General features: G+C 51.9%; 1 protein-coding gene across 12 annotated transcripts in view; it reads right to left on the bottom strand.

Annotated features, from left to right (window-relative positions):
- The window catches only part of WDR62 (WD repeat domain 62), a 50,857-nt gene that overhangs the window by 33,234 nt on the left and 2,379 nt on the right, over positions 1-15,244 (bottom strand). For 10 of the 12 annotated variants that reach the window (XM_055103061.2, XM_008969129.5, XM_055103060.2 and 7 more), the window contains exons 2-8: positions 13,228-13,319; positions 12,068-12,130; positions 6,086-6,143; positions 5,674-5,844; positions 4,658-4,795; positions 4,088-4,270; positions 170-330 (exon numbers count right to left, since the gene is read on the bottom strand). In XM_055103061.2, the coding sequence (XP_054959036.2) occupies positions 170-330; positions 4,088-4,270; positions 4,658-4,795; positions 5,674-5,844; positions 6,086-6,143; positions 12,068-12,130; positions 13,228-13,319 (866 nt within the window). The remainder of the gene's footprint in view (positions 1-169; positions 331-4,087; positions 4,271-4,657; positions 4,796-5,673; positions 5,845-6,085; positions 6,144-12,067; positions 12,131-13,227; positions 13,320-15,244) is intronic. The other 2 variants (XM_034945392.3, XM_055103064.2) reach the window with 1 other exon arrangement.

The raw sequence follows: 15,244 nt of genomic DNA, 5'->3' as shown, positions 1-15,244 counted from the left end.
CTTGCCTCGGAAGTCAAGGACTTTTCTGCTTTGTAATGCCCAGGGCTGAGAGTCATGATGGGTATTTGTGGGATGGACAGACAGATAGATGGATCTGGAAGCATGGATGAATGCCAGTGGACAGACTCTGGGTGGGCCCCTCCCATTCCCTCTCCCCACAGGGCAGTACCTGGGCTCCAGGCCCTGTGCCACGTCTACCCCAAGGTAGTGTGGCTTGGGCAGGTTGGCGAGGTAGTGCAGGCTATGGGCCTGGAAGATGCGGACTATCCCATCTGTGCAGCCACAGAAGATGAGCTCCTGGCTGACACAGAGGCAGGAAGACAGGGAGACCTGTAGGGGCAAAAGGGACCCCAGTGGATTTGGTGCTTCACGTGGCCTGGCCCAGGGATATGGGGACTGACAGAGCAGCCTTAGGCCTCCAGAGAAGACTTACAGTTCCTTGGGTCTAAGACACCCATTTTAGCATATTTTAAGATTTGTGAAATCAGGATATAGTATACTGCTGCTATTGAAAGACATGTGCCAGCAGGTAGGCAGAGGCATGAACGGAAACAGAATTGTCACTGCTGTCTACAGAGAAACGTAGCTGTGTATGGAAAATACCTGTTCAGCAGACTGCAACTTCAGGTAAGTCACTTGTAGTAACAGGGTTGAATTTTAGGCTTAAATTTTTTTTTTTTTTGAGATAGAGTTTTTTGTTGTCACCCAGGCTGGAGTGCAATGGCACAATCTCGGCTCACTGCAACTTCCACCTCCTGGGTTCAAGCGATTCTCCTGCCTCGGCCTCCAGAGTAGCTGGGATTATAGGCGCCCGCCACCACACCCAGCTAATTTTTTGTATTTTGAGATGGGGTTTCACCATGTTGGTCAGGCTGGTCTTGAACTCCTGACCTCAGGTGATCCACCTGCCTCGGCCTCCCAAAGCATTGGGATTACAGATGTGAGCCACCGCGCCCAGCCTTTAGGCTTAAATTTTATTCCCTTTTGCTTACAAACAACTTCATAAAGACTGTACTCCAAAGCGGTACAGAAAAAAGTTACAGTATCTAGAAAGGACTGTCTATCCTACTAGGAAGTGCTAGACCTCTAGACACAGTTTAAGGAGTTTTTCCAAATCTACAGGGACTTAATTTATGAGTCATTTAGTGCTTAGGAAATAAACATCTATCTATTGAAAGCTTTTCACTTGCTTGAAAAAGAGAAAATGATGTTTAACCAACTAGGACAGAGATAAAACTTGGAACTCTTCCACATGCCATTAACCTCGAAGGTGATCTCCGGAGTGAGTCACAAAGGCAGGCCAGGAACAGGAGAGGAAACCACAATGCTCGGGCGGATAGCCAAATGGGCAACTGATTCCAGATGGGAAAACAGCTTTGACTCAAACCTTCAGATACTAAAGGAAAGAAGCTCCGCAATGTATCGATAGATCATGCTTTAGTTTAAAAGTTTATGGCCGGGTGCAGTGGGAGGCCAAGACGGATGGATCACTAAAGGTCAGGAGTTCGAGACCAGCCAGGCCAACATGGTAAAACCCTGTCTCTACTAAAAATACAAAAATTAGCTGTGCGTGGTGGCAGGCACCTGTAATCCCAGCTACTTGGGAGGCTGAGGCAGGAGAATTGCTTGAACCTGCGAGGTGGAACTTGTAGTGAGCTGAGATTGCGCCACTGCACTCCAGCCTGGGCAACAAGTGAGACGCCATCTCAAAAAAAAAAAAAAAAAAAAGTAAAAATAAATAAAAGTTTATGTATTTTGTGTAGTCTTTTTTGACTGAAAAGTTATTAAATCAATGGTACCTCCAATTTTTAAAAAATGCAATCCTCCTCTCCCTCTCCCTCTCCCAACGGTCTCCCTCTCCCTCTCCCCACGGTCTCCCTCTCCCTCTCCCCACGGTCTCCCTCTCCCTCTCCCCACGGTCTCCCTCTCCCTCTCCCCACGGTCTCCCTCTCCATCTCCCCACTGTCTCCCTCTCCCTCTCTTTCCACAGTCTCCCTCTGATGCCGAGCCGAAGCTGGACTGTACTGCTGCCCTCTCGGCTCACTGCAACCTCCCTGCCTGATTCTCCTGCCTCAGCCTGCCGAGTGCCTGCGATTGCAGGTGTGCGCCGCCACGCCTGACTGGTTTTCGTATTTTTTTGGTGGAGACAGGGTTTCGCTGTGTTGGCCGGGCTGGTCTCCAGCTCCTAACCGCGAGTGGTCTGCCAGCCTCGGCCTCCCGAGGTGCTGGGATTGCAGACGGAGTCTCGTTCACTCAGTGCTCAATGTTGCCCAGGCTGGAGTGCAGTGGCGCGATCTCAGCTAGCTACAACCTCCACCTCCCAGCCGCCTGCCTTGGCCTCCCAAAGTGCCGAGATTGCAGCCTCTGCCCGGCCGCCACCCCATCTGGGAAGTGAGGAGCGTCTCTGCCTGGCCGCCCATCGTCTGGGATGTGAGGAGCCCCTCTGCTCGGCTGCCCAATCTGGGAAGTGAGGAGCGCTTCTTCCCGGCTGCCATTCCGTCTAGGAAGTGAGGAGCGTCTCTGCCCGGCCGCCCATCGTCTGAGATGCGGGGAGCGCCTCTGCCCCGCCACCCCGTCTGGGATGTGAGGAGCGCCTCTGTCCGGCCACGACCCCGTCTGGGAGGTGAGGAGCGTCTCTGCCTGGCCGCCCCATCTGAGAAGTGAGGAGCCCCTCCGCCCGGCAGCCGCCCCGTCTGAGAAGTGAGGAGCCCCTCCGCCCGGCAGCCGCCCCGTCTGAGAAGTGAGGAGCCCCTCTGCCCGGCAGCCGCCCCATCTGAGAAGTGAGGAGTCCCTCTGCCCGGCAGCCGCCCCGTCTGGGAAGTGAGGAGCGTCTCTGCCCAGCAGCCGCCCCGTCCGGGAGGGAGGTGGGGGTCAGCCCCCACCCAGCCAGCGGCCCAGTCCGGGAGGGAGGTGGGGTGGTCAGCCCCTGCCCGGCCTGCTGCCACATCCGGGAGGGAGGTGGGGGGTCAGCCCCCGCCCAGCCAGCTGCCCTGTCTGGGAGCGAGGTGGGGGGGTCAGCCCCCGCCCGGCCAGCTGCCCTGTCTGGGAGGGAGGTGGGGGGGGTCAGCCCCCGCCCGGCCAGCCAGCCCGTCTGGGAGGGAGGTGGGGGCCCGCCTCCACCCTGCCGCCACCCCGTCCGGGAGGTGGGGGGCGCCTCTGCCCGGCCGCCCCTTCTGGGAAGTGAGGAGCCCCTCTGCCCAGCCACCACCCCGTCTGGGAGGTGTACCCAACAGCTCATTGAGAACGGGCCATGATGACAATGGCGGTTTTGTGGAATAGAAAAGGGCGAAAGGTGGGGAAAAGATAGAGAAATGAGATTGTTGCTGTGTCTGTGTAGAAAGAAGCAGACATGGGAGACTTCATTTTGTTCTGTACTAAGAAAAATTCTTCTGCCTTGGGATGCTGTTGATCTATGACCTTACCCCCAACCCTGTGCTCTCTGAAACATGTGCTGTGTCCATTCAGGGTTAAATGCATTAAGGGCGGTGCAAGATGTGCTTTGTTAAACAGATGCTTGAAGGCAGCAGACTCGTTAAGAGTCATCACCACTCCCTAATCTCAAGTACCCAGGGACACAAACACTGCGGAAGGCCGCAGGGTCCTCTGCCTAGGAAAACCAGAGACCTTTGTTCACTTGTTTGTCTGCTGACCTTCCCTCCACTATTGTCCTATGACCCTGCCAAATCCCTCTCTGGGAGAAACACCCAAGAATGATCAATAAAAATAAATAAATTAATTAAAAAAAAAATGCAATCCTCTACCAGCCAGAGTGCTCAAAGGAGAAAAGAAATGTGAAGTAGATCAAATAGTCATGGGAAAACAACTGTCACCTTGAGCCCATTTCAGGGTACCAAGCACCGTGCTCACTGCCTTGCCTATGTTATCTCACGTGACTTCCTTATCAGCTCTGCGGGGAGGGCAGCAGTACTCCCATTTTACAGATGTGGAACCTTAAGCTCAGAGAGTGGGAGTCATTCACCACTAGTCACATAAGCAGAACCTGTGTGGTCAATGCTGATGAGCACCCCTGCAGACACATATCAAGAGAAAGAGTCTGTCCAGCTGATGGCAGAGAGGGAGGTGGTACCTTCAGGTTGATCCACTTCTCCAGCACCCTCTTCTCATTGAACTGGCAGAGGAGGCCCGAGTAGGACACGCAGAAGGTACTGCCCGCCATCCGGCCCCGACCGCAGGCCACACCACAGAAGATGTTGTTGTGCAGCTCGCCCAGGATGCCCGAGCGCCCTACAAGGGGCACTGTGCTCGTCACCTGGAGACACAGAGGGCGTAGTGAGATACTTGTCCACACAGCTGGGCCCTGCATGACCAGATGATAGGACACAACAAAACAGGAGAACTCTAAGAAGCTCCTCCAAATGGAGGAGAAGGGAAGAAAACACTAGAACCCTGCCACTCTGGACAGAGGGGCTGGACAGCAGCAGTCCAAGAATGAGAGCTGGTCCCAGGGTCAGGGGGTTCCTGGCAGGGCCTGTGCATCAGCACCCTGAGAGTAGGCCCAGAAGCAGCAGCTGGGCCCCTGAGAGGCCAAATGGCCCGAGACCGCTGCCCTCAAATCTCAGGGAGAAACAGGAGACCATGCTGCCACCGATGGTGACTCCCTCAGGGCCTGGCTAAAGGGGCAGGGACAGAAACTCACCTTTGTCTCAGTGGAGACTTCCAAGAACCAGAACCTCACATGCCGGTTCCCAACAGTGACAAAATAGCTGCTGTCCTCTGAGAAGGAGAGGGCAATGACTCTACAAGATACCTTGTTGGAGGCCACTACGATGTCTTTCTGGAAGAATAAGTGCAGAGAAGCTCATGCCAGCACTCATTCCACTGGACTGTCTGTGCCTTTGCCCTCAGGCTGGAACTCCCTGCTCGTCCCCGCTCCAAGTCTGTCTTCCTGGGACCCTCCAGGGAGCTGCTGTATGGGGAAACCTATGTGGGGCACCCTGCTCATTCCTCACCGACAGAGGAAGGGACAGAGGCTTGGAATGGTCCCCATGGGACAGTATGTTCCAGAGCTCTCTCCAAGGGTCTAAGCTCTGCAGCCCACACATGGTATTGGGGACAGTCACGGCTGGGATGTAAGGACAACATAACCTATGGCTGTCACAGATGGGGCTCCTGCTCTGGGCCTTGCCCTGAGCCCTTCACAGGATAACCCATGAAATTCCCTCAATCCCTCAATAGCCCCACGAGGGAGGCACTTCTCCCCAACCCTACCAGGCTCAGAGGGGGAGATGCCATGTGCTCAAGGTCACATAGTGGGTTATGGGCAGAGCCAGGACTTGGTACCCACTTCTGCCAGCTCCACAGCTGTTCCAAAGCCCAGCCTTCCAGTGCTTATCAACTCATTAAAGTCTCACAACTCAACAAGATAAGTACTACTATATCCATCTAACAGAGGAGGAAACAGACTCACAGAGATGTTAAGTCACTTGCCTAAGGTCACAGCTGGTCAATATAAAAATATGTATAATGCTTCTAGCTGGGAGCCTGCCTTGTGCTCTACAATAAGGGATCAGCATGTCACAGGTGCTCAATAGCTGTTATCTGCTGGGTGAGTGAGCACTTTACTGCGTCCTCTCATGTAGCTCTCCCTGTGCCCAAGACATAGGATGCTCTGGCAGCTGGCTGCCTGCCACAGGCCTGCTGGTCGGCTCTTACCTTCCAGTCCCAGACGTTGAGCACCATGTCATGTTGGTAGCCCATGGACACGATGTGCTTCATATTGGGTGAGAAGGCCACACACGCCACACCATACTTGTGGCCTAGCATCTCCGCCACCTGATTCTTCTCCTCCACATCCCAGATGCGCACAGCAGGCCTATGCCCATTCTAGGGAAGGTGGGGTCGTTACTGCTGCTGGGCTCTGTACTGGGCAGGGCTAGAGGGTTGTCAAGGCCGAAGATGGCATTGCCACAGGATGTGCCCAAAAGCCACCTCCCCCATCTGCTACAGGGCTGTTCTGGCCCAGGAAGGTGCTATTCCAGGGACTCCCAGGCCTGCCGGGAGCAGAAGGAATGGCTTCCAAGACCCCCCAGCCCCTGACTCCCACTCAGTCACGATCACGACTCACCTCCCCTGTCACTATGTACTTCCCATCAGGGGAGAAGGCCAGAGCACTGAGAGACTTCCTGGGGATAAAGAAAAGAGCTGATCACTGGTTCCGCTGAGGGTGGCCAGCCAGACCCCATCCTGGCGACTCTGATAGGACTCTGCCCTCTCCTGCCTCCCAAGCCTCGGAAGAGGCCAGCAGAGGTGAGCTCAAGCAGCTCCCACAGAGCCAGTGCCGCTGGTGTGCCCAGCAAAGCACACAGAGAAATGGGGGTAAATGCAAAGGCCCCTTCCGCCCTGAGACACCAAACCCAAATGGAGTAGACACTGTAGGCGGACCCTACTTTCTTCTCCCTCTGCCGCAGTGGGTATCCTAAGACCCTATCCACCCTGTAACACTGAGAAATAGAGATGCAGGAAATGGTACAGGCCTGGCCTAACTAAACGGGTGGTGCTGATGGGAGGATCCTGGCAGGCATCACATCAAGGTAGCCTGCAGCCTGTGCTCCACTGCTAAATACTCAAGGTGTTCTGGAAAATCCATAAAGAGCCAAAATGTTTCTGATACTCCTAGCTAGCCTGCACAAGCACTGAATGAACAGGCTAGCTCGTAGGTTTCTGGCAGCAAGATTCACTGTTCCCAGATTGTATGGTTTCCTTCTACTCCCTTCTCTCTTTTAATCTTATTTTTACCTTTGTTCCTTAACAATCTAATAATTGTCTCCCTACGTGAGATGGTAAATTGGTGTGTAGATAACTAAGTAAATGTCGCTAAGTGAGACTTTGGCAACTTCATGGAATATTCATCATCAAGTCAACCTGCTTCCCAGGCTTCCCATGGCTCCTTACTGCAACAAACAGGGCAAGCTGCCTCCTGGATATCCACTCGCCTCTCTTTCCTTACTGACATAACCCCAGTTTTATGCTTGCAACTATGCAGGTACAGCTACATGACTTAGTCTGGCCAAGGAGAAGTAAACTGACATGCTGTGTGGGACTTCCTGAAATACTCGTCAAAGGGAACCCTTTGCCCTGCTTCCTACCAGTTCCCCTCCTGAAATACGTACACGACAGCCAGAACTCCATCTTGGGCCATGAAGTGACTTCAAGACCAGAAGCCTCACAATAAATGGGGTGGAACAGGAGAGAAGGAATGGGGGCCGGGTGCGGTGCCTCACGCCTGTAATCCCAGCACTTTGGGAGGCAGAGGTGGGTGGTTCACTTGAGGTCAGGAATTCGCGAACAGCCTGGCCAACATGACAAAACCCCACCTCTACTAAAAATACAAAAAATAGCCAGGTGTGGTGGCAGGAGCCTGTAATCCCGGCTACTCGGGAGGCTGAGGCAGGAGAATTGCTTGAACCCGGGAGGCAGAGGTTGCAGTAAGCCAAGATCGTGCTGCTGCACTCCAGCCTGGGCAACAGACCAAGACTCCGTCTAGAAAAAAAAAGAAGTGGGGCTGGGCGCGGTGGCTCACGCCTGTAATCCCAGCACTTTGGGAGGCTGAGGTGGGCAGATCACAAGGTCAGGAGATCGAGACCACCCTGGCTAACACGGTGAAACCCTGTCTATACTAAAAATACAAAAACAAAATTAGCCAGGCGTGGTGGTGGGCGCCTGTAGTCCCAGCTACTTGGGAGGCTGAGGCAGGAGAATGGTGTGAACCCGGGAGGCGGAGCTTGCAGTGAGCCAAGATCGCGCCACTGCACTCCAGTCTGGGCAACAGAGTGAGACTCTGTCTCAAAAAGAGAGAGAGAAAAAAAAATGTGGCGTTCAGAGACACAGCCCCTGGGCTGCCCACCTCCGGACTTATGACATGCAGGAAGAGCATGCCCTTGGGTTTTAAGCCACGCTGTGGAGGGGTTTCTGTTGCCTGTAGCCACCTCTAACCTGTCGCATGCCCTGACCTTGTGCCTGGCCCTCTGGCAAATGCTGTCTGGCCATCAGTGCATTGATTCCTCAAGCATGCTTCATGGAGTCAGGGCTCTCATGAACCAACTTGGCAGATGAGGTGACTGCAACACAAGGAAGTCCCCTGCCTGCAGTTACCTAACCAGACAGGGCAGAGCCCTGACCTCTAAGCCAGTAGTTCTCAGTCCTGGCTGTACATTAGAATTCCCTGGGGAGCATCTGAAAAGTGTCAAAGCCTAAGATTAGTTGAGTGAAAGTTTGGTGAGGAACAGGATAATATTTGCACTGTCTCAGGAAAGATGTCCCCAGGATACTTGCTAATCACAAAAGTGAAAAGAGAGGCTTTGAAGTGGAGGAATCTGGCAGGCAACACCTTGGCCAAGTGCTCCCAGTGAACACCACCAGTCATAGGAGACCTCCTGAGAGGAGGCACCAGGAAGAACACAGCACCCCTTCTGGTCTGTTCCTGCCAAAGATGCAGAACCTGAGTCTGCCCGTGCGGAGGCATTGGACAAACCCAAATGCTGGGACACTCTACAAAATACCTCGTCTACAATCCTCAGTGTCAAGATTGGCCGGGCGCAGTGGCTCAAGCCTGTAATCCCAGCACTTTGGGAGGCCGAGGCGGGTGGATCACGAGGTCAGGAGTTCGTGACCAGCCTGACCAACATAGTGAAACCCCGTCTCTACTAAAAAAAAATACAAAAATTAGCCAGGCATGGTGGCGCATGCCTGTAGTCCCAGCTACTCAGGAGGCTGAGGCAGAGAATCGCTTGAACCCAGCAGGTGGAGGCTGCAGCGAGCCAAGATCGCCCCACTGCACTCCAGCCCGGGCGACAGTGTGAGACTTCGTCTCAAAAAACAAAAAAACAAAAAAAAGTGGCCAGGTGCTGTGGCTCACGCCTGTAATCCCAGCACTTTGGGAGGCCAAGGCGGGCGGATCACAAGGTCAGGAGATCGAGACCATCCTGGCCAACATGGGGAAACCCCGGCTCTACTAAAAATACAAAAATTAGCTGGACATGGTGGCATATGCCTGTAATCCTAGCTACTCGGGAGGCTGAGGCAGGAGAATCACTTGAACCGGGGAGTCAGAGGTTGCAGTGAGCCAGGATCCCACCACTGCACTCCAGCCTGACGACAGAGAGAGACTCCATCTCAAAAAGAAAAAAAAAATGTCAAGATCCTGAAAGTCAAGAAAAGACAGAGGAGCCACGTCAGCCTGAAAGGGACTGAGGGGACAACTCAATGCAATGTGTGATTCTAGACAGAATCCTTTGGCCATAAAGGACATTCATGGGACAAAGGCTGACTCCTGAATGGTGCCCTCTGGGGAGTGGATGAGAGTGATATATCAATTTTCATTTCCTGGTTTTGCTGGATGTATTACAGTTTAAAAAGATTGTCCTTTTTTTTTTTGTAGGAAATACACACTGAAGTATTTGTTTTTGTTTTTTTTTTTTTTTTTTTTTTTTTTTTGAGACGGACTCTTGCTCTGTCACCCAGGCTGGAGTGCAGTGGCATGATCTTGGCTTACTGCAACCTCTGCCTCCCGGGTTCAAGCGATTCTCCTGCCTCAGCCTCCCGAGTAGCTGGGATTACAGGCGCCTGCCACCAGGCCTGGCTAATTTTTGTATTTTTAGTAGAGACAGGGTTTTGCCATGTTCCCCAGGCTGGTCTCAAACTCCTGACCTCAAGTGATCTTCCTGCCTCCAAGGCCTCCCACAGTGCTGAGATTACAGGCGTGAATCACCATGCCTGGCGTGAAGTATTTAGAGATATAGGGGCATCATGTCTACAACTGATTTTCAAATAGTTCAGAACAAATTAATATGTATATAGACAAAAAATGATAAAGCAAATGTGGTAAAATGCTAACATTTGGCCAAGTGCAGTGGCTCGCACCTGTAATCCTAGCACTTTGGGAGGCTGAGGCAGGCAGACTGTCTGAGCTCAGGAGTTCAAGACCACCTTGGGCAACATGATGAACCCCGTCTCCACTAAAACACAAAAAACTAGCTGGGCATGGTGGCACACACCTGTGGTCCCAGCCACCTGGGGGGCTGAGGCATGAGAATCACCTGAACCCGGGAGGTGGAAGTTGCAGTGAGCTGACACTGTGCCACTGCACTCCAGCAGCCTGGGTGACAGAGCAAGACTCTGTGTCCAAAAAAAAAAAAAGAAAAAAAAGCTAACATTTGTGAAATATGTGAAAGGTACATAGGTATATAGGAGCTCTTTGTACTATTCTAAGTCTGAAATTATTTCAATATAAAAAGTCTCAAAATTGCCAATGCCCAAGTTTCATCCCAGATCAACTGATTTGGCTTTCTCTTGGGGCGGGGGGGGGTGAGGCACAGGGACCAGGTGATTCTGATATGCAGTTGGAGTGAAAATCCCCACACTGGCCACACCACCTCCTAATGCACACCCACTGGTGGCCAAGGGCGGACACCTGCATACCATCTACTATAGATCCAGGCCACCCACTCCACTGCCTACAGGGATTAGGGAGGCAACACAGGTGTGAGGAACTGGCCACAACGGGCCTGACAAATTTCACTAAGCTCAGCCCCTCACTGCCACAGGGGAATTTGGGCACCAGAGGCCAGAGAATTTCTCACTTCTCCAAACAAAAGGGACATTTGGATTTTTGTGTTAAAAAACTTGAAATGTTGTCCACTTATCCAACCTTTAAAACATACTATATTGGGCAAGTGTGTGTGACTCTGGTTTGTAGCTGCTGCCTTACGAATGCTCTCCCAGTTGGAGGCAGCTATTTTATTTTCAGAGGAGACCAAGGCTCTGAAAGAAGTGTCTCACCTGAGATTCCACAGTGAATAGACGCTTGAGCCAGGAATGGAACCCAGCTCTGCCCTTATCACCAGTAACAGAACCCACAGTTAGGAGCAAAAGGTCCAAAAAGCCACTTTCAAGAGGGAATGCACTTCTGCCAGATAACAAGAACCTGCCGTAGCTTAAGGACCGTACCTTAGGGACCATAAGGGCAGGAGAAAACCCACTCCTTATCCATCCACCTGGAGAACTGGGCCAAAGGAGCTGAGCCTGAGCTATGCCAAGGAGGGACATGGTGTGCCTTCCAAAGGTCACAGCCCTATTGGGACCACATCCCCAGGGTAGCAGTGATCAGTTAGCCCCAAGGCAGAGGAGCGGGTCCTTCCCCAGTAAACTTATAGCTGAAGGGATCTTTCTAAAACCCAAATCATGTTAAGTCTTTCTCTTAGAAAATAGCCATCAATATGCCAGATACTGCTCTTTGGTGCTAGGGACACAGAAATGAACTCAGAGAAAGTCCCTGCTCTCAAGAGTGCTCACACTGAGGGAGACCCACAGTGAATACCATCAATGAGGAAACTGGACAGCATATCAGAGATGGGAGCAAATTTTGTGGAGAAAAGCAAAGCAGGGAATAGAGCTGCTGGAGGGCTGGGGGTGAAAAGCACATTCCTGGCCTGTGGTGCCCTCCTGTGGCTGCTCTCTGCACTCAGCATGCTATGCAGACCCTCTACAAGGCTGCAACGCCTACGGGATGTGGCTTCTGCCTGGTCCAGCCTCATCTTCCCTGCTCCTTTCTCCAGGCACCCAGATCCCTGGCTGCTTCTAAAGCGCCGGAGATTCTTAACCACTGCAGGGCCTTTGCCCTTCCTGTGCCCCCTGCCTGAAGCGCTCTCCCTACAGCTTCTTATGGGTCACCCTCTCGCTTCCTTCAGGTCTCAGAGTCAAGGCAGCGTTCCCTGAGCCTTCTGATAAGGCTTTCCTCCTATTCTCTGCCCACAAACCTGCCCGAAGACATCCTCCATCATTTCCTCCATAGCACTGATCATGATCAGCCCGTAATTTGCTGACTAGTTTACAGTCTGTCTCGCTCTAGCCAGCAGAGATTCTCGTCTCCTCTGGTCACTGCTGTGTCCCCAGCACACGGAACAGCACCCAGCACAGGCGAATGCTGCTGAGCCAACATGTAAGTGAATGAGTGAGCACCTACCCATGAGTATCTCCAGGCTGTGTAGGGGAGGGGAGGCGTGCTGAGCCCCTGGTTCCACCCCTGCCCCGGGCCCAGGCCTCAGCCTACCTGGCGGTGTTAAAGATGTGCTGCTGCTTGTTCTCCTTGGGGTCCAAAATCACCACCACACAGCTGGGAAGAAAGAGGAAAATGTGCCTCAACTGTGGGGAGTGTTGGGGTCCTGGGATGATTCTATTCCCACCAGAAAAGCCCACAAATAAACAAGCTCCCTCGGTTCTCTCTGGTCTCCTCCTCCTCCCCCTCCTCCAGGTGTTTACGCTGAGAATTCTAGGGCACTTTAACATTGCTATGTTCTTAAATAGAAACCAACACTTCCTCTGAGGTAATGTCTGTCAGGCCCTAGGCTAATTAAGACCTTAAGCTGGCTATAATCCCAGCACTTTGGGAGTAGGGGGCAGGAGGGATCACTTGAGCTCAGGAGTTTTAGACCAGCCTGGGCGACAGAGTGAGATCTCATCTCCACTAAAAAAAATTAGCTGGCTGTGGTGGCATGTGCCTGTAGTCCCAGCTACATGGGAGGTGAAGATGGGAGGATTGCTTGAGCACAGGAGGTTGGGGCTGTAGTGAGCTGTTATTCACACTATTGCATTCTAGCCTGGGCAACACAGCCAGACTCTGTCTCAAAAAAACAAAACAAAACAAAAAGAGAGAAAGAGGGATGTAATTGTTTTAAATCCTCACAACTGCCAGGTCAGGTCACGACTCTTTAGGCCCATTTATAGATAAGGAAACAAACCCAGAGAGGGGACGTCCTTAGCACAGTGCCAGGCTACATGAGTATTTATGGAATGAACAGCTGTAGCAATCTTCTTCAGTCTTCTCAACTATGCAAGCAGAGGGGGTCACCAGCTCTGTTTTACAGAGGCAGAGGAAGAGGCTCAGAGAGCAGCATACATGGCAGAGCTGGGACACAAATCCAGGTTACCTGACACCACAGCGTGGACTTTAATCACCTGTCTTTCCCAGAATCGCTGTCACCTCCCCCCTGTAGTCATAATAAAGGCTTTCATTGCACTCACTACATGCCAGGAACTGTTCTAGACAGAGAGGGGGCTATGGAATCCTCTCCACAGCTCTCAGAGGCAGGCCCCATTCTCCACATTCTACAGGTGAAAAATATGAGGCTCAGAGCGATTTACGGATGGCTTCAGGTTCCAAGCTCCAAATTCCCTAGCAATGATTAGACGTCGAGGCCCTTATCTGCTTACCCTGCCAGGTAGGCCACATGGCCTGTGCTGGGGTCACAGGTTAGGCCACTGCTGTTCTGGGCTGTGATGCCAAGCACCTTCTCGAGTGACACCTGCAAAGAAAAAGCCCAAGTCAGAGGCACCCACCCTAGCCAGCACCACATGGTGCAGCCGCCTTGGCCACCCATTCAGGTCCTGCTACATTCAACACCCACACTGAGCTTCTGTGGCCACGCCATCCACCAGCAGCTAACACTCGTTCTCTCAACATTCCTTTGACAAATACAACGCTAGGTGAAAAGCACAGAGTGGTGAGGAAGAGACAAATCCCTGCCCTCGTGGGGCTCACATTCTACTGGTGATGGGTATGTAGAACATAGAAAAGGAGCAGAACAAATATGTGAAATAGATGCCAAGTAATGATGGGTGCAAGAGAGAAGAAAGCAGATAAGGAGGTTAGGAGCGCAGGGGAAGGGGGCGAATGCCGCAGTGAGAAGGTGACCTGTGAATAAGTTTCTAAGTACTTTTTTTTGTTTGTTTTTGAGATGGAGTCTTGCTCTGTCACCCAGGCTGGAGTCAGTGGTGAGATCTTGGCTCACTGCAACCTCCGCCTTCCAGGTTCAAGCAATTCTCCTGCCTCAGCCTCCTGAGTAGCTAGGATTACAGGCGCATGCCACCATGTCCGGCTAATTTTTGTATTTTTAGTAGAGACGGGGTTTCACCATGTTGGCCAGGCTGGCCTCGAACTCCTGACCTCAGGTGATCCACCCGCCTCGGCCTCCCAAAGTGCTAGGATTACAGGCATGAGCCACTGCGCCCGGCCTCTTAGTACTTTTGTATGTATAAAAGACTTGAATCCCCACAACAAGCCACGAAGAAGGCTCTATTATCACCCCTGTTTTACAGGTAAGAAGTCTGAGGCCCAAGATCCTACATCTGCAAGTGGCAATGTTGACATACAAACCCAGGCAGTCTGGCTCCAAAGCTAGCACTTTGGGCTGTACAGGAGAGATACAGTAGTGACCAAAGGTAGACAGTTTCCCCACATCAGATTCATAGTCCAGAAATTTGAGCGGTTTCAACAAGTAAAAAACCACATGAATAGTAATATTTAAAATTTAAACAAGGCTGGGTGCGGTGGCTCAGTCAGGAGTTTGAGACCATCCTGGCCAAGATGGCGAAACCCTGTCTCTACTAAAAATACAAAAAAATTAGTCAGGTGTGGTGGCCCATGCCTATAATCCCAGGTACTCAGGAGGCTGAGGCAGTAAAATCGCTTGAACCCAGGAGGCGGAGGTTGCAGTGAGCTGAGATGGCACCACTGCACTCCAGCCTGGGCGACAGAGTGAGACTCTGTCTCAAAAAAAAAAAAAGGAACAAAACAGTTGAGGAAACAGAGGCCAAGAGGGGTTACCCATCCAGGAAGGGGTAGTGCCAGGATTCCAACACAAACAACCAAGCCATGGCACTCATGTTGTCTTATCTGTCGATCAGCATTACTGGGCCCTGGTATGAATGGTCACTTTTAGACTAGGTCTTTGCAAGACAGATCAACTCTGTGCTGCCAAACAAACAAAAAAAATAAATATTACCCCAAATACACAGTCATAATATCAGTATTAGCTAACATGAATAGAGTACTTGCCATATGCCAGTGTTCTTCTAAGTGCCTAGGATATGTGACCTCATTGAATCCTCACAAATACCCTATGAGAGATTTCTACATCATTATTCTCATTTTACAGGTAAGAAAACTGAGGCACAGATAAGTTCATAACTTGGCGGGGCACAGTAGCTCACGCCTGTAATCCTAGCACTTTGGGAGGCCGAGGCAGGCAGATCGCTTGAGCTCAGTAATTCAAGACCAGCCTGGCCAACACGGCGAGACCCTGTCTCTACCAAAAAACACAAAAAAATTAGTCAGGTATGGTGGCATGCGCCTGCAGTCCCAGCTACTCAGGAGGCTTGAGGCAGGAAGATCACCTGAGCCCAGGGAGGCTGAGACTGCAGTGAGCCGAGATCAACCCAGTGCACTACA

The sequence above is a fragment of the Pan paniscus genome, chromosome 20 (assembly GCF_029289425.2).
Source record: "Pan paniscus chromosome 20, NHGRI_mPanPan1-v2.0_pri, whole genome shotgun sequence".
NCBI lineage: Eukaryota > Metazoa > Chordata > Mammalia > Primates > Hominidae > Pan > Pan paniscus.
This window is presented reverse-complemented; position numbering and strand designations above follow the sequence as displayed.